The sequence below is a fragment of the Corvus cornix genome, chromosome 8, assembly GCF_000738735.6.
Source record: "Corvus cornix cornix isolate S_Up_H32 chromosome 8, ASM73873v5, whole genome shotgun sequence".
Classification (NCBI taxonomy): Eukaryota; Metazoa; Chordata; class Aves; order Passeriformes; family Corvidae; genus Corvus; species Corvus cornix.
The window spans coordinates 633562-652576 of NC_046338.1; the positions used below are offsets into that span (position 1 = coordinate 633562).

Below are 19015 nucleotides of genomic sequence, written 5' to 3' on the forward strand. Positions count from 1 at the left end.
TGCTTTTAAGTGCCCACTGTCCAGGCTCCATTATCCCTCTCGCAATGTCCCTTTCCCATCCTTTCCCATTTCATTACAGGCACTTGGGCTGCCCTGGGCCAACTGAGGCAGTAATTACTCTGTCACTCATTGCCACCATTTCACACCACAAGTGCTGCTGGAGCTCTGCCCCCCAGCCAGCAGTGTGAGATCTCACTGAGCTCTGTGCTGCCTGTCACCGTGAGCTCTGGCATTGCTGGGATTTATCCGAGCTTTTCCATTGGATTTATTTCCTCTTCCATAGCTTCAGCCCAACCGTTGTCAGGAGAAATAAAGGCACCCCCTGTTTGAAAGTTTAACTTTTGCTTGGAGTGTTGTTAACAAAGGAAATTAAACAGCTCTGAAGAACATTGGAGACAACCTCTGCAGCTCTTCCTCAGAGCATCCTCTTCCTCACCCCCCCAGACTGGAAAGAGGTTCCCACCTGATGGTCTGGAACATCCTGGGTTTATCTTGAACACAGGGTTTAAATCTAAATATTTAATGAAGTCTTGCTAAGGAGGAGCAAACCCACTGATTTCCCCGCAATGAGGTTCCACAATTTTCAAGCATCCTTCTCTTCTGTTCCTATAAAACTGGGGACAAGACACTGCAAAAGCATTTGAAGGGTCCAGCTTTGGCACAGCAGGACTTTTAGGCATTAAAGCCTATCAGGAGTTCTGTTCAATGTAATCAATGACAACGGGGATCCATGTATGGAAAACCCATTTCTATAAAACCAGACTGGGAAGGAAGGGGGGATAAACCAAAAGGACACTTGGAACATCCTTCAGTGTCCCAGCTGAGGCCCTCTGACTGCGGGAAGGACCAAGGGCAGCGGCTTCCTTTTAGCCTGACTGCAGCTAATGGCTTCTGACACACGAAATGTCCTCCTGGAGACACCATAATCGGATAAAAACCTTTTGTCAAGTCCAGTCAGCGGTGAAAAAGTGAGACAAATGGAAACTGGGCTGAATTTCCAGGTTTCCTGAGGAGTCAGAGCTGCCCTGCAGCCTCCCTGGTCTGCGGATGGCGCTGCGGCACCCTCACAAGGCTTGTGAGCAATTCCAGAATCCAGCAATTCTTTAAAAGGAACAAATATCTCATTCCAGGCCTCAGGGCTCCAAGGATTCATAATTTTACCATATTTGCAGTTAAAAGGCTCCTCAGTAGCAGCAAAATTTGTTCTGTGAGGTTGTTCAGTCATGGGGAGGAGAAGGCTCCAGGGAGAGCTCAGAGCCCCTGGCAGGGCCTGAAGGGGCTCCAGGAGAGCTGCAGAGGGACTGGGGACAAGGCATGGAGGGACAGGAGCCAGGGAATGGCTTCCCAGTGCCAGAGGGCAGGGCTGGATGGGAGATTGGGCAGGAATTGTTCCCTGGGAGGGTGGGCAGGCCCTGGCACAGGGTGCCCAGAGCAGCTGGGGCTGCCCCTGGATCCCTGGCAGTGTCCCAGGCCAGGCTGGACATTGGGGCTGGGAGCAGCCTGGGACAGTGGGAGGTGTCCCTGCCCATGGCAGGGGTGGCACTGGGTGGGCTTTAGGGTCCCTCCCATCCCAAACCATTTCAGGATTCTCTAATAATAATTCACAACATGCCCTTAATACAGAGCATGTTCTTTCGGGGGTTGCTTTAAATGCTCTGCTTTTCATTTTTCTGTGTCAGCCTCTTCCCACACTTCCCTTTCTCTTTGAAGAAGCTCCAGTGGTAGGAATGAAACTGGGCCAGGCACGAGTGAAACTGGAGCTGGAGTTCCAGGCAGAAGGAGCAGTAAGGAGGAGGACTTTGATAGAATATTTGCAGTAAAAGGAGCTGCACGCTTCATGCTCCATTTCCACAGTTAGTGCTGGGGAAGCTGATAACAGAGGGTTTGTTTTGTCTTTGCCTTCCTCCTGTGATGCAGACTCCTGCTATCTGCAGTGTGTGATGCTGCTCCTCACCCCGGCAGAAGGGAAGGAATTGTGGAGTGAGTTTGTCTATTCCTGCTTTTAAATTCCTGTCAGCCTGAGAGATGGGATTGTTACCCTGAGCAGTGCGAGGACCCTGATTTATATCCTGGTGCCAGATCTGCCTCAGCAAGCGCTGCTGCACGAGCTCTTGGCATGCCAGCCTCCTTCCAAATGCTGGCTGAATTATGTCCAGGCAGGAATATCCCACTTCTGGTGAGCAGCTCATGAATAACCCCATGAACAGGAACGGGGGGGAAGAGCTCATTAGGAAGAGGAAAGAGGAGAAATGCACAAACCTGAAGCACTTTAACAGCCTGGGACTCTGTCAGGGTCACTGAGTGTTTGGGCTCAGAGGAGGAGCGCCCTTGGCCTTGGAAGCAGCCAGAGGCTGTTCTGGAAAATGGGGAGCAGTGTCCTGGAAAGGCTCTGGGAATGCACAGGACCCTCAGCCCCATCTCTGAGAATTTACCAGCTGGGAAAGAGGGGCTGGAGCGTGTCCAGGGCAGGGAACGGAGCTGGGGACAGAGCTTGGCATTGCAAAGGTGATTTATCAAATTGGGAATGGCAATGGTGCATTTTCTCCCTAAACCCCTCCTCCAGAGTGTGAGGATGTGATTCTTCCATGGGAATTTATTCCATGGCACATCTTGGCTTGGATTTACGAGCTGGGAACTTGGAGAAGAAAAATGTTTTGTTCTCTGAGCTGTGTTGGGTTCGTGGTTCTGGGAGAACCACCAAGGCTGGGGATGGATCTGGTACAGCAGCTCCTCCTCACACTCCACACACGAGGAGCATTTCCTCATGTTCTGCACACACTCATCTGCTCTACACGTTCCTTCTTTATTTCCAAACCCCCACAGTTTAATTTTGGTTTTATAGCCTAAGAAAGGGTAAAGAGAGGATGATGACAATATCTGGTATTTGCAAGCAGCCAAATCCACCAGTTGGAAAGAGCAAAACCAAATGCCTGTCTTTAAAAAGAATGTATGGAGCTAATTTAGGAAAATTTCTGGAGACGACTGAAAAAACAACTGAGAAGTAAAGTGGCAGATTCATCCTGGAGGATTGAGCTGTAAGGAATTTGAAAGGCAGCTTTAAAGGATTGGGATCGAATGTTTTTCCTCCCTGGAAAATCTCCATTCGAAGGAGAGGATCTTTGATTGTACAGCTTTCCTAAAGGTGTAAAGAAAACTTTTCAGTTGTCCATCAAAAGGTTCCAGGCAGAAAATCCATGGTTCCCTTACCTGGGACTCCTGGCAGGGATGCAGGGGCACAGGAGGGGGCAGCTGGGGGGGACAGGCTCTGGTGCCAGGGAACAGGGACAGGACAAGGGGAAATGGCCTCAGGCTGGGCCAGGGCGGGTTTCAGCTGGAGAGTAGGAGAAGTTTTTCCTGGGAAGGGCTGTCCAGCCCTGGCACAGCTGAATCCCCATCCCTGGAGGGATTTCAAAGCCCTGTGGCTGTGGCACCTGGGGACATGGAGCAGTGGTGGCCTTGGCAGTGCTGGGAATGGTTGGACTCGATGGTCTGAGGGCTTTTCCAACCTGAAGGGTTCCGTGATTCCCTGATTTTCTCTCCCTTTCTCCTGGGTGCCTGAGATTGATGTGGTTGCCTTCAAACCCAACTGCGTAACATTCCGTGTTCGTTTCTGGGAGCAGATCTTGCAGGGAAGTGTTCTGAGGAGTTTCCTCGCAGGAGCCACACAATGCAAACTCCGTGACTGAAATTACCGGGGCTCGGTTCCTGCGTGTTGTAATTTGTGAGGCAGGAGCAAGGATAATAAATAGTACAAGATCTTTAGCTCCAGACGAGGAAACTACAGCAGAATGAAACCACACAGCATTGATTCGTAATACAATCCCATAATATGACTCCAACTCCTATTATACCTACTTATCACAGCTCTTTTATCCCAGCTATTCAGATAAAAGCTCGGGAATTTTTGCAGGCAGCACAGCACAGCCCCATGGGTACATTTTGAATGCTGTGCTCAAGGAGATGCACACACACAGTCTATTCTTGTACTGCGCGTTTTGGCATCTTTTTTTTTTTTCCCCCCACCTGATGTTTTGAACATTTCTCCCTTCAGGTTAATATGTTCATTTATAAGGAAAGGATTAAACAAAAATCTCACAAGAGAGACGTGAACTTGAATGTGAGTGTGCAGATTTGAATGGATAAAGAGGCACTTCAGGAGCTGGATAAAACCGGAGTGTTCCTAAGCCTCTGATTCCAAACCTGCCTCAAGGCCAGCGGTGCTGAAAACGTTGCAGGGAGCAGAATAAACAGCTAAATTTTGCTTACTTATAAAAAGCTTTGTAATACTAAAGGCTCAAGTAGAGAATTGTGAGTTATTCTGTTAACCCCTGTGGATTACTTGTTTTGTTGTCTTTAGGATTCAGAAATGTTCTTGTTTTATTTAGACTGAAATTTTAATCATCCCCTCTTTGCATTTAAAACATGGTATTATTTCCCCTTCTATCATCTGTAAGAGAAAACGGGGAAATTTCCTTAATAGTTGGCAGATTAGCTTTGTTATGTAAAACAGATCCTGGCAAAAGGAATTACAATTAACACAAGCGTTCCATTACACAGTGAAAGGGCTGGTTTGGAGGAAAAGTCTCTCAGTTCGAAACACTTCAAAGCAGAGGCTTTGTTTTGTGTTCCGACTGAATTGGATGGAGTTAGCACGCTCAAATATTTTGCCCATAAATATTCCCAACTCCCGGGATGTGATAACAGCAATCTCTGAGTGGAACTTTCCTCGGCCCAGGTTTGGGATTTGAAAGCCTTTGCCCTGAGTCTCCTCCTGCATCTCTCTTTAATCCAGCCCCTTTCTGCAGAGAGTTTCTGTCCCACTAAAATACAAACTTCCCATTAAATGTGGCTTTAGTAGTTCTGCCTTTGCACTTCTCCCTGGCTTCCCGCAGGCAGGTGCAAAATTCCTCCATTTTGGGCAGAATTCCTGCGATCTCTTTTCCCAAGGTGTGCAGCCATCAAAGGCCTCTGGTTTGTGCTCAGGGGGTTCGGTGCCTTTGCCCCAGGAGCTGCCCCATTCCTGACCCTCTCCCTGCAGTGCCTCTGTTCAGTTCCTCTCACCTCACTCTTCCTCTCTCATTCCCATTCCTGGTGGTGACAGGAGCACCCCGGGAATTCTGTGCCCAGCACATTGAGACACTTCCCCTGGTGCCCGAAAGCTCCTGGAGCAACCTCCAGAGCTCGCTGTGGTTTCTGGCTTCATTTTCCAGGCTTTAAATCCCACCCCAGTCAGAGGCCGTGAGCTATGGCAGATTATTTCCTTCATAACTCTGCTCAGCACAGATACCCAGAGTCCTTTAGGAACAAGAAATCATTCCTTGTTCAAAGTTCCATTGATTTATGGAAACAAGCTGCTCCTGCTCACTCACAGGATGGGAAACAATCTCCAATACACATCCTGATATCTGTGAAATCTTGTGGAAATGGTTATTTATGTGCTGCGTGGTTTTCACCTCTTCATGGACGTATTTTGATTGGCTTTATTATTTGAGGGGATTTTTTGGGAATAATGTGATTGTGACATCATTTCCCTGGGAGGGTGGGCAGGCCCTGGCACAGGGTGCCCAGAGCAGCTGGGGCTGCCCCTGGATCCCTGGCAGTGCCCAAGGCCAGGCTGGACGTTGGGGCTGGGAGTAGCCTGGGACAGTGGGAGGTGTCCCTGCCCATGGCAGGGGTGGAACTGATGTGGGATCCCATGATTCTGTGATTTCCAGGGAGCTGTGTGATGCAGCAGGATGGTGCTCCCCTTCAGGTCAGTCTGGGCACACCAAAGGCTCTCAGGGCTGTTTCTGTGGCTCTCTCCTTATGGGTCACACTGACCATGGAATTACTGGACAGGGGGTAACCAAGGACACCCGTGGAGTTTAATCAGTCCCACTGAAGCTCCTGGCATTCTGCCACTGGCCCATGTCCCAAGGGAATCCTGGCCCCCATCAGTGCCTGGGTGAACAGAATATGCTCAGTGGCTTTTAACTTCCAATTACCATGAATTAATTGAGATGGTGATTGATTGATTGATTGATTGATTGATTTCTGGGTGCTGAGGCCATGGTGCCCCAGCACAGAGAAGCCTCTGCTGTCGTTCTCCCCTCCGATGGCAAGTGCTGCTCTGCAGGATCAAGGCAGAGTCATTAGCTGGGTACTGAGCTAATTAAGGGGGGTTTGGAGTGCTCAGCTCCAGCAGCCCCTTTCCCTGGAGCGAGCTGCCTGCTCTGGCTGCCTGTGATCCTTCTGCAGGTTTGATTTATCCCTTGTTATTGGAGTCTTTAATAGCCGGTGTGATTTATAGGGACAGGGCACAGGATCTGGGTCCGTTTTTCACTCCCCTTGGTCTCTGTGAGCGGGGCCATTCCGGGTGCCAGTCGGGCTGTGTCTGTCACCCGAATGGGGAGAGCAGGAACTGGATCTATTGCTGCCATTCCAAGGCTGAAAATATGGGAAAATTTTCTCCTGGCCCTTTCTCAGTCAAGTGAAGAGAGCAGCCTGAGAGGGAGCTGCTGTTCGTTCTCAAACACTCCTGGCCCGGAGATTGCGCTCGAGGCGTCTGAAGGGCTCGGACTCGTTAAAATCCCATTACCAGGACAGTGCTCCATGCAAAGGGCTGCTTTCCTTAATGAAAAGGGGCAGTGCGATCCCAGCAGCGTCTCAAGGCTGGGCTGGGCTGAGCACGTTGGGGAAGAAGCTAAAATCCCACTGCCTTTTCTGCAGAGAAGTCTTGTGGCTGCTGAGTGCTGCAGCAGAGGGCGAGAACAGAATTCTCCTGGAAGATGCTGTGTCTGGTCAGGCATCCAAAACTGCTGGGCAGGCAACAGTTTGATGTTAATTCGCTGTTAACTGTCTGTAGAATATGAATATTAATAACGCCATTAATCCCCATTAATACCAACAGCTCCCATGTCGTTGGAATGTCAGGAAGATTAAATCACACCACTCCCAACACATTTCCGTGGGATGGGGGCAGTTCTGCAGCAGCTCAGGAGGAGGAATTAATAACGTGGAAAGCAATTCTAAGTTTCAATGTTAGATAATCATTACTAATTTCTAGGCTCTGTAGTGAGAACAAAAGTAAATACTGAATAAATTCGTATCCACTGACTTAATCCAGGGAACAAGCCTTTCCTCCTTTGGACTGGGTCAAGGCATTGGAAACTTGCTCAGGATGTATTTGTGTTCAGTACAACCAGAGAACCATATTCCTGAGTCCCATGGGATGTGAAGGGATAACAAGAGGCATCCCTCGATGTGTGGGAATTCCTTGGGGTGGTCCTGGGGATCTGACCTGTGCCAGAGCTTCAGGGATGAGCTGAGCTCAGGGGTGAGCTGAGCACGGGGCACTGGGGACACCTCCCTGCTGGGTCCCCCTCCTTCCTCTGAGCCTCCCATGGTGGTGCATCCTCCTCCTCCTCCTCTTGCTCCTCATCCTCGTCCTCCTTCTCTTCCTCCTCTATCCATGGAGGCCAGAGCCAAGGCAAAGCAGAAGTTTCCACGTGCAGAGACCAGAATTTCCTCTGGGCTGCCTCCACCAGGGCAAAGCAGGGAAAGATCAAATTAAATTCTGAGGAGCATCACAGAATCCCAGCCTGGGTTGGGTTGGGAGGGACCTTTAATCCCATCCAGTGCCACCCCTGCCATGGGCAGGGACACCTTCCACTGTGCCAGGCTGCTCCAAGCCCCAGTGTCCAGCCTGGCCTGGGACACTGCCAGGGATGGGAAGTCCATTATCACATGAACTGGCACGATCCATCCTCGAACCTCTGAAAACTGTCCCTGAATCCTGACAATTCTTTGGGTGGAAGATGAACCCCAGTCTTTAGTTCTTAAAAAAACTCTGAACAGAAGACTCCAGGAAATGCACAAAAGAGAGCTTGGCTTTAACCTGTTAGGAAGAGGGAATCTCATGACCCATCGCACGGCAATGGGAGATGAATGAGCAACAGTTATTTTTAGTGCTGACCCCACCAAGACCAGGCTCATCTCCCTCTCAGAGAAGGAATCCCCCGCCATGGGAAGGCTCAGGTAGTGCATGGCAGTCACATCTCGATGCTGGAGTGCTGCAAACACAACTGGTCCTGACTTTCTGTACCCAAAATTAGAGACAGCCAGTCCAAACCGCTGCAAGGTGGGTGCACAGCTTGTTAAAAATATTACCGAGGGCATGGCTGTCAGTGATTCACTGTCCCGAGGGAAGGACGCTCTGAATGGGCCCGTGGTGATCCCAGAAGGGCTTAATAGGGCTTTCAGTGGATGAATGGGGTGATGTACTAGAGAATACATCTCTGTAATTTGCCAGTGACATCAAAGTGCGAGTGCTTGTGACAACAGGCTTCAAACCCCAAATGATGGATTTCAGAACGCTCTGGAATCAATGAGGGGAAATTCAATACAGGAGTCTCGGGGAGAAATCAAATACACAAATGAGGGGAACTACCCAGGCAGCAGCACTTGAGCAGAGCTGGAGTGGCCGTGTATTGAATCCAGGACAACACCACAGATCCTGCAGGGAAAGGGCAGCTGGAGATGCAGTGCTTGGGTTGGAAATGGTTGGTACCTTCCTCCCTTTTCTGTCTGATTCAACCAGAATGGGGAAGGTTCCATCCCTGTGGGCAGGGAATTCTTGCAGGGAATTCTCACAGGGAAAAGCAGCTGCTTCACAGTGGAAATCACATCGGGGTCTGAGGGGCCATGAGGATGGTGGGGTCCCTTCCCTGGGCTCCTCAGTGTGGTGAGGAGAAAGGGACAGGGAAGGAGGTGACATCCAAGGGGGGTTGTGTGATTGAACTGAAGGTTCATAAAATCCCAGGATGGTTTGGGCTGTCCTCTGTCCCAGGCTGCTCCCAGCCCCAATGTCCAGCCTGGCCTTGGGCACTGCCAGGGATCCAGGGGCAGCCCCAGCTGCTCTGGGCACCCTGTGCCAGGGCCTGCCCACCCTCCCAGGGAACAATTCCTTCCCAATCTCCCATCCAGCCCTGCCCTCTGGCACTGGGAAGCCATTCCCTGTGTCCTGTCCCTCCAGGCCTTGTCCCCAGTCCCTCTGCAGCTCTCCTGGAGCCCCTTCAGGCCCTGCCAGGGGCTTTGAGCTCTCCCTGGAGCCTTCTCCTCTCCAGGTGAGCACCCCCAGCTCTCCCAGCCTGGCTCCAGAGCAGAGGGGCTCCAGCCCTGGGCTCAGCTCTGCGGTGGAATTCCCTGAGGAGTTGGACTCGATGGTCCCTGGGGGTCCCTTCCAGCCCCAAATATTCCGTGGGTCTGTGCTCGCTGGGTGGGCGTGAATTGGGGCTGAGAGCGAAGGACGAGGATTTGCTCCTCACATCAGAGCAAAATGCTGAAAATGGGAAGTAAGCAGAGCCATATGGTTGGGATACAGAGAAGGGGGAGTGATGCAGCCAGGGAACTGTCAAGGGAAATTATTTTAATAACTGTCTAGGGAATACGATGTAAATCTGTCATTCAGCCTCGCTGGAGAGAGAATGAACCTGTAGAATTCTCCAAAAGGAAAAATGCAGAGTTACAAGAAATCATCTCGAATCATTACAGCTCTTTTATTTAGTCCCTGTGACAGCACAAGCAGCAACAGGTATATCACTGTTTACCTGTCACAACCCTCTAATATTCTCATTTTGCCTGTAAGGAGCAGTGATGAGGTTTTACCTCTAATTTTCTAGTCTAGAATTCTTTTCTTGGCACTTACTGTGTTGCAGAAATCCTTTAGTGAAAATCCCTTTGCCCACTTACGTTGGAATTTGTCTTTAAAAGATTTGTACATTCATACTCGAGTGTACAAATTCCTCCCGAGGGGCAGCACAGGGGAGATCCAGCCTCTGGGACAGGGACGGGAAGGGCTGGAGCTGTGCCAGGCAGGGCTAGGTTGGATTTTAGGGAAAGGTCCTTCCCCCAGAGGGTGGTGGGCACCCCAAGACTCCCCAGGGCTGCCAGAGCTCCAGAACCACAGGGTGGGATTGTTGGGGTGTCTGTGCAGGGCCAGGGGTTGGACTGGATGATCCTTGGGGGTGTCTCCAGCTCAGGATATTCCATAATTCTGTGATTTTCTGACTCTAAACTTGCACAGCCCCTTCAGCAGTCAGCAGCCTGCACACCCTGGGTGCGGCTCTTGCTTTGTCTGTGAGGATAAAGAAAGGGAAATCCGAGTTTATTTGGAATTATTACATTTTATTGCTTTTCTGGCTGAGCAAATGATGGTGCTCTCGCTGTTGGTTGGAAATCGAACCTTGTAGGATTTAGGCTGTGGTCTGGAAGCAGGAACAGTGGGGTTTTAGGGGTATAATGTGTGTGTCCTTATGTAATAACAGCAGCTTATTGATGCCTTCTGGAGGAACAGGGCCAGTGTCACCCGAGGCTGATGGCACAGGAAGGAAGGAAGAGTTGGGATTGTTTTGGCAGCCTGGGGAAGGTGGAGGTGTTTGCTGGTGCCTCACTGATGGAACAGATCCATGTGCAGGGATATTTATGGGGTTTTGCTGGTACTTCATTCATCTCTTTCATTCTGCAGCTGCTTAATCACAGAGATCTTCAGGAGCTTCCTGGGACCAGAAGGTTTTTGAGGTTCTGACTGGTTTATTCAGATGTATTCAGGCTGTGTCTTAAGTGACAAATGTTTATCTTGTCCCACCCAGTTGTTCCTTTCTTACCCGGGGTAAACTCTTTTCTTCCTGTCTTGCCTAAGCGATCACCCTGCTGGTTATAAAGTGAATCCAGGGGAGCACAGGTTTGAACCAGATAAAATCTTGTATTATTTCAACCTCTGACTATTTCCATATTTATGATGATTCTTCTTTAGCCCCAATGTCCAGCCTGGCCTTGGGCACTGCCAGGGATCCTGGGGCAGCCACAGCTGCTCTGGGCACCCTGTGCCAGGGCCTAGGAAATAATTAAATAACTCACCTCTTTCACGGCGATGAATGGAAAGCATCCCTGATTTTCCAGAGCCCTGTCCCACCCCTGTGTGTTAATGAGCTCCAACAATGGGGCTGCTCTTGGCCCAGGCCCTTCCCAGCCAGCAATCAGTGCCCAGCTGGGAGGGCTTTGGCTTCAGCCACCAGGAGGTTGCTTTCTTATTATTATTTTTGCCCTTTGTAACTTTTTGGCTCCATTTCCATGATTAAACCGTTAGCAGAGCTGTGATTGCAGAGTGTTGCTGGCTGAAAGGGGCTTGTGGTGTGTCTGAAAGCTTTTCCAGGGAGAGGGAAAAGCTGAGCTGTGCCTCCTGCTCCTCGTGCTCTGTGGTCCAGGAATGTCCCACTGGGACAGCTCACCTGCCCTGTCGGGAGGAAGGGCCAGAAAGGCACAGCCCACAGACACAAATGTCATCCCACTCGCACAGCACTCCCAAAGAGGACCACTCCTTTTCCACTCACACCCTGATAATGTTTATTCTGGGTGAGGAATCCTCCCTGAAGCTGGGCAGATTTAAGACTAATCTTCAGACTGGTCTAAAATAAACTGGCCACGGAAAACAGGTGAAAATAAAGTTCTGAACATCAACGCTATCCCATTAATTTATAGAGATTATGGTTATGCTGCCACGGCTATCAAAGAGGTAAAAGATTCATCCCAAACCTACAAAAGTGCCACTTTTGTGAGACCTTTTGTCACGCCTCAGCGCTGACATGAATTGGAAATAAATGAAGGCTCAAGATCAAACCATTTCTCTTCCCAGCCCACCCATCATTTATTTCCTCAGCCCCACTTTGCCAAAGCTGCTGCGTTTGAGACAAATTGTGTTTAATTAGGAGGAGGTGGAGACCTTTAGGCAACGCTCTTCAATCAAAGTGCCTCGAGGAACTAATCATGGAAATGCAAAAGCAAAAGGGTTCTGAGCTCTCCCCGCTGGTGACTGATTGTCAGAAGGGAGGGTGTGTGCCAGCACAGGCTGGGGGCTCTGGCTTTCAAAGCTCTCCTGATTTAAAAGCTGTGTTCAAGACACTCTGGAAATGATGTTTGTGGTGGGGGCATTTAGGAAGTCAGTAAATATTGAGCTCATCTGAGTGTGAAATGAAAAAAAGGATAAAAAGTATAAAAACCAGTAAGTATTGATACATAATTTTACTACCCTAAATGCACAATTATCTTTTTTGTGGTAGATACTTAGGGTGCAAGATGTTCAACTATACAAAGGAGTTTGTTGGAAATCATTTTTGGAGATGTTTAGGGTTGGTTTTAGTTTAAAATCGGGGATTTGGGGTGTGGCATTCAGTGCTCAGGGGATCAATGTTGTTTCCAGGGCTGAGAATGAAAACAGCGCCTGGGTTTGCCAAGGAGGGGGAGGATTTATTCTACAAGGCATGGAGGGACAGGACCCAGGGAATGGCTTCCCAGTGCCAGAGGGCAGGGCTGGATGGGATCTTGGGCAGGAATTGTTCCCTGGCACACCGGGCAGGCCCTGGCACAGGGTGCCCAGAGCAGCTGGGGCTGCCCCTGGATCCCTGGCAGTGCCCAAGGCCAGGCTGGACATTGGGGCTGGGAGCAGCCTGGGACAGTGGGAGGTGTCCCTGCCATGGCAGGGGTGGCACTGGAAGGTTCTTCCAACCCAAACCAGTGTGGGATTCTGGGATTTTATGACATAAATAAATTGAGAACCTTGACAAAATTCGGGATCTTTCCACCCCTGCAGTGGTTCCCTGTTTCTGGGAGCAATCCAAGCAGCTCATTTATGGCAGTTCTGGATTTTGCAGCACTGGGCTTTGCTTCCCCACCCACCTGGCTGAGAATGAGCCTTGCAGAGTCCAACTTTTAGGGGGATCCTCTGCAATCCTGAGCTATTTTAACTATATTTAAATATTCCATTGCAACCTGCATTGGGTTTGGTTTTTTCCTTAAATCTTTCCTTTGATTAACTGTTGTGTTTTCTCCCTTTTTTTTTGCCTCAAAGTGGTGGTTGGACTTGATGATCTTACAGGTCCTTTCCAACCTCAATGATTCCGTAATTCCATTATTTGAGTGTCCTGGCTGTGTCTGGATTTTCAGGCACAAGTTGTCTTTGTCCTTCTGATCAAAATGGGAAGAAGAGGAGAAGGAAAGAACCGGAATTTAGGGTTTTCTTGCCACGTGGGTGCAGATGCTGACATTCCTGAGCACGGGAGGCAGAGGCTGGCTTGTGGCAGGGAATTTGGGTTCTAAGGCTCCCAGCTGCTGGGGGTGTGGTGAGTGAAAGCTGAGGACTCCCATGGATTCTCAATTAGTGGGAACGGAGCTCAGCCCTGCCTTTAATCACCCTCATAAGCACATTTTAATTTTTCGATGGATTTGTCATAAAAACTAATTATTATGTCCAAGCCATAAAAAGAACAGGAATCTATTTCCTGTGTCCTGTCAGTGATTTCCAGCTCTTCCCCATGTTAATGAGATCACTCTGCATGCGGGGAGAGCAGGAGGTGCTTTATCCTGTTCCCACAGAGAAAACAGGGGCCGCTTGCAGCCCTTCCATCAGCCAGCTCAGCCCACGAGGGTCCCCAGGGTGTCACTGCAGCATTGAGGGGTCAGGGGTGCAGGTGACGGCCACCCCCACGCGCTGTGGGCAGGTCCTGCTGCTCCAAGGGTGCGCTGGGGGAGGGAATTGTGGAATGGTGGAGGGTGTCAGCCCAGCCAGGACCTCCTGAGTCACATCCCTGACAAACAACTCCAAAATCCCCACCAACACACGGGGCTGAATTTAGCAAGGGGCCTCCACCTGCTTTGCAGCCACCCCGTAAATCCTGGAGCAAGGAGAACTCAGGTCTCTCCTGAGCCTTCTTTTCTCACGGCTGAACATCCCCAGTTCTCTCAGCCTTCCTCTTGCAGCAGCTCCCCAGGCCTTTGGTCACACACCCTGTCCAAAAAGGGGAGGTTCGATTGCAAAACATTGTCCAAAAAGGGAAGGGTTTAATTTAAGAACGTTAAAAAAGAAAAAGCCAGATGACTGCAAAGCGCTTTTCATGTTGGACCCCCGCACCAAATTTACTTGGGAGTTTAATTCCCCTTTCATCCTGGTTTATTATCTCATTTCTTTGGCCTTCTGTTAATCCATTTACTGAATAAATGTTTATTTGCTGCTTTATTTAATTTTTTCCCTGACCTTCACAGCTCCACGTGATCTGGGTAGGAGTTGTTGAAGAGGGGAGTAGCTCTGTGATGGGTTTAATGTGCACTCCAAGCTCAGCAGAGCAGGTTTTAAATGCTAAATCTGCTCCTAGATCAGAGTCTTCAGAGGTGTGGGAAGAAATACGGACACAAACCAAACATTTTTTAATTCTTAGTAAATATTAGCATTCCATCGTGATGCTGCACATATATTTGAGTCGTAATTACTAAATTCCACAGATTTTAGAGATCTGAATGTAATGATCCCTATCAGCCAGTAAATAGCAGAAAAATTAGCAGCATACTGATACGGCAGAAATCCTGATTTGTCTCAAACTGTGAGGCTCCAGAAATACGATGGAAGCCAATTTCTATCCTGGGAAGGACCATCTTCCTAGGAAATCACTGACAATAATAACATCCACAATTTGCCATGAGCCCCAGATCAGATTGTATCACTTCTGTCATTTTACAGGATTACATTGTGCAGCAGGGCTGCAGTTTGTGCTTATTTGGGGTTCTTTTAATTAATGGACCTCTCAGATTAATTTCTTTTCTAATTCTATTTTGGAAATGCATCAATGCTGTGACCTGCTCAGTGTCATTGTAACGAGACTTACAGACATCTTCAACGAGGTTTGATTTAATTTCCTCGCTGTAAAGCCCAGATTAAAGAAGAGCCCAGTCAATTAGGAACTGAACAAAGCTCGTACTTAAGAGGAAATCACTTAATCTGCATTCTGTACGTCTGGAAAATTCTCCACCTTCTACCATGTCACAGCTCCAATCTTCCCTTAGAAAGACTGGAAAATTCCTGATGAGGAGCCTCAGAACCCAGCAAAAGCCTGCACATTTCTTGTGGATCAGCCCATCCCAGCTTCAACAAAACCTGGAGAGGGTTTGTGCCTGTCTGACAGCTGTGCTGGGTCTGGGGGCGGCCCCGGAGCTGCTCCAGGGCTGGAGCCCCTCTGCTCTGGAGCCAGGCTGGCAGAGCTGGGGGTGCTCACCTGGAGAGGAGAAGGCTCCAGGGAGAGCTCAGAGCCTCTGGCAGGGCCTGAAGGGGCTCCAGGAGAGCTGCAGAGGGACTGGGGACAAGGCATGGAGGGACAGGACCCAGGGAATGGCTTCCCACTGCCAGAGGGCAGGGCTGGATGGGAGATTGGGAAGGAATTGTTCCCTGGCACACCGGGCAGGCCCTGGCACAGGGTGCCCAGAGCAGCTGGGGCTGCCCCTGGATCCCTGGCAGTGCCCAAGGCCAGGCTGGACACTGGGGCTTGGAGCAGCCTGGGACAGTGGGAGGTGTCCCTGCCCTTGGCAGGGGAATGGGATGGGCTTTAAGGTCCCCCCCAACCCAGCCCAACTCAGTCTGGGATTGCCCAGTTCCATGATCCAGCAGAGCCGGGCAGTGTTGGATGTTGTGTCCCTGTGGGTGCAGCCTGCAGTGCTGCCAGCTGGGACTGGGAATCCCCATCCCAGGGCTCCAAAAGCTGCAGGAGGAGAATTGAGGGTGTTGATTCATCAAATGCTCAGTGCTGGGATTCACAGGAAGGAGCACAAAATAGTGTTTGGAGGAGCAAATTCCTCCCGTGTGCCAAAAGCTGGAGTGTCCTGCCTGTGCCAACCCCTGGAGCAGTGACATCAGGAATGTGTGAAATGGAAGGAACTCCACAGCATCCTGGGGTGTTAGGGTCCCTCCCCTGCCATGTTGTCCTGGGAGAGGGGCCCTGAGGGCACAGACACGGGGTTTCCCTGTCCCTGCTCAGCCTCGTTCCCATGGGTTGGTTTGTGTTCCCCTGCGCGGGCAGAAGGACCCTTGGTCCCGTGACTGGAACAGTTCCTGGGCAGAGCTCCGGCCATGCGGCTGGAGGAATAAACATCTCTGAAACATCTAGCAAGAATCTGTCTGTCCATATATATTTCCTTTCCACGGGACTCCTGGTTTGATATATGCGTGTTGCAGGATCCCCACTGCAACACTGGGGCTCCTTTCACAGCATCCTGGGGCTCCGGTCCTGGGGAGCAGGAGGGCTCAGGAATGTGCTGGAAGGGATTTTGCTGACTCCAGCTCCCAGTCAGAGCTGCAGGCGTGTTGGCACAGGTGGGTTGGACAAGGCATTAATTCCGGCCCGGAGGAAAGGGACAGTGGAGCTGCTGAGAGCAGCACCTGCTCTCCCCCCGCTGTGCTCATTGCCTCGTTAGGAAATTGGGAAAAACAACCAAGGTAGCATTGTGAGGTGAGGATGCAGCCCAAAATCCTAAAGGTATTTGGGATTCTGGAGAAGAGGAACTGGGATCAGCCTTCCCCACACCTTCCCCTGAAGACAGAGTTTCTCTGCTAATTAAAAATGCTCCCCACAGGCTTTTCATGTCTTTGCTCACAAATGCAGAGGGACGAACACTGAGAATTCCCAGCTCGTTCCAGTCTCTGGGTCAGGGAAAGGGCTGGAGAACATCAGCAAGGGGAGATCCCAAAGCACTCAGCCCCAGCCTGTGCCCAGGGAAGAGCTCTGTGCTTTCCAGCCCCTGAAGGGAGGTACAGACACAGGTATGGGGTCAGGTGGAGGGATTTGGGCTGGGACACAGCAAAAGCAGGGAGGCATTGGGACAGAAAAGCTCCAGCTGGACAGGCACTTGGGTTAGGAGAATGGACAAGGCCCAAAGCAAGAGGAAAGAACAGAATAAGTGTGCTTTAGTGAGCAGCTCGTACTCTCCAGGCGCACACCGAGTGGCTGCAACAGCATCATTATTTCTGAAAGTACCAGGAAAACTTAATTTTGTCTTCTTTGCAAAGTGTCAGGAGCAAGCTCAGCCTTCCCTTAAGCAGGAGCATCCATCTTCCCGGGAGCTCTCCGGCAGCTCCTGCTTTGCACAAAGAGAGGAAATTGCTGCTCTTTGGTTGTAGTGTTTGGACTCCAGGGCTGAGTTCCTGCAGTGTGATGGAAAGGGCTGGGCTCACCTAAAGGAGGTTCTGCAGTTTTCCTTCAACCCCTGCCTGTGTTTTATCCCTGATGGTGACCCAGGTAGGTCAGCAGCTTCCCCTGACACCTCTCTCCCTGTCTCGTTGCAGTCTCTCCGAAGATATTCCGGATCTCCAGTGACATCACTGTGAACGAGGGGAGCAATGTCACCCTGGTGTGCCTGGCCATGGGGAAACCAGAGCCCTCCATCTCCTGGAGACACATCTCCCCCTCCGGTGAGTCCCCGGGGATTGGGGCGGCTCGGGGGTCACCAAAGGGTGTGTCCATCCAGACCTCTGGGAAACAAACGGGCTGAGGGTGGGGAAAACTGGGATGGTGCCATCACACAGGAGTAAGGAGTGGGATGTGGAAATGAGGGCATTAATTACCAGTTTAAAGAGCACCCTAAATGTGAATTTATATCTGTACATGTGTTGTAACAGTCATGGATCAAACAATTCCAGTTAAAACCCAAGCAAGGACAAAAGGAGGAACACACAGGGCTCTCTAGAAATGGGAAACACGAGAGTTAAACACAGGAACAGGTCACACAGTAGGTTTAATTTACTGTCGTTTCTTCCGCTGGTACAGGGTGGGGTTGTTGGGGCGTCTGGGTTGGGAGTTGGACTCGTGATCCTGGTGGGTCCCTCCCTCAGGATATTCCAGCATTCCACACCACTGACCCATTACTCCATGATACAGTTTATTAGAATGGCTTTATGAATGAATTAAATTATATGTATGAAAAATTGTAAACAAAATGGCAACTCAAATTATCCCTGCTGTTTGATATTTCCATTTATCCCTTTGATTCCTCCCAACACACTGAAAGGAGAAGTTTTGGCTGACATTAGAGGCTTCTCTCCACTGCTGGCTTGGTGCAGGGCCACTGAAGCTGCTGCCTGTGGGCAAAGCAGGGGCTGTGGGGAGATCCCTGCTCTGGAAATGAGGGTGGGTTTGTGCCCCTGAGAGGAGCTGCTCCCTGTCCTGTCCCAGGCACTGCACTGGTGCTGTTGCTGGGACTCTGCAGTCAGAACGGGTTTGCAGTGAGGGATTTCTTTGCTCCCCCGACCTGGATAAATTCTGTGTAATTACAGGCAAGAAGGGTTCCGTGGGCTGTCACAGCCTCTCATAATCCTGAGGAACAGTTGGCTTTACAAAGCAAGATCTGGGAAAAAACCCCTCACTTTTGACCTTTAAAACAATGACAATGAATTCGGCTTGAAGTGTCCATCAAGGGACTGGAGGAAAAATTCAGTTGTAGCAGAAAATGGATTTTAACTAAATGTCAAATAAAATTTTATTAGAAACCACAGTGATACTTCGGAGTAATGGCTTAAAGCATTTGAGTGGCTGCAGAAAGGAGCTGGGGTGGTGTTCCTGGAGAGGGAAAAGGAGATCAGGAGAATTACTGCAGTCAGGCTGGAGCAGGGGCTGAGGGGGAGGCAGAGCATCCTCATCTGGAGTTCAGGCAAAATGAAGAGGTGGCACCTGGGGACGTGGTCAGGGGTAGCCTTGGCGGTGCTGGGGACTGGTTGGACTCCAGGGGCTCAGAGGGTGCTCAGAGGGTCTTTCCACCCTGAATGCCTCTGTGGAAATTACTGCAGAGACTCAGAAGGGCTTTTGGTGACCCCCCTGGTTGTGTTCCTTGCTCCAAGCCCCGTCCAGCCTGGCCTTGGACACTTCCAACCTCAGGGATCCTGGGATTCTGTGCCTTGGGACGTGCCCTGGGTGTCCCCTGCTGATTCACAGCCACAGCTGGGTCTGGAGAGGGAGAACACAGGATCTGAACAACTCCTTGCTCAGAAATGATGTCAAATGCGATGGGAGCAAGCCCGTAATTGACAGGGAATGTTCTGTGCCCAAATCCAGCAGGATGTTCCCATGGCCGTGCCACGGCAGCAGTTCGTGCTCGGGTGCAGACAGGTACAAATGGCACCACAGCCCTTCACAGAGCAAACACAGCCTGGGTCTATTAAAACACAAAA

The 19015-nt window shown here is 50.3% G+C and overlaps 1 protein-coding gene across 4 annotated transcripts in view; it reads left to right on the forward strand.

Moving 5' to 3' along the window:
- NEGR1 (neuronal growth regulator 1) overlaps window positions 1–19015 on the forward strand; it is a 191288-nt gene that overhangs the window by 96158 nt on the left and 76115 nt on the right. For all 4 annotated transcript variants that reach the window (XM_019291630.3, XM_039556362.1, XM_039556365.1 and 1 more), the window contains exon 3: window positions 17138–17263. In XM_019291630.3, coding sequence (XP_019147175.1) covers window positions 17138–17263 — 126 coding nt within the window. The remainder of the gene's footprint in view (window positions 1–17137; window positions 17264–19015) is intronic.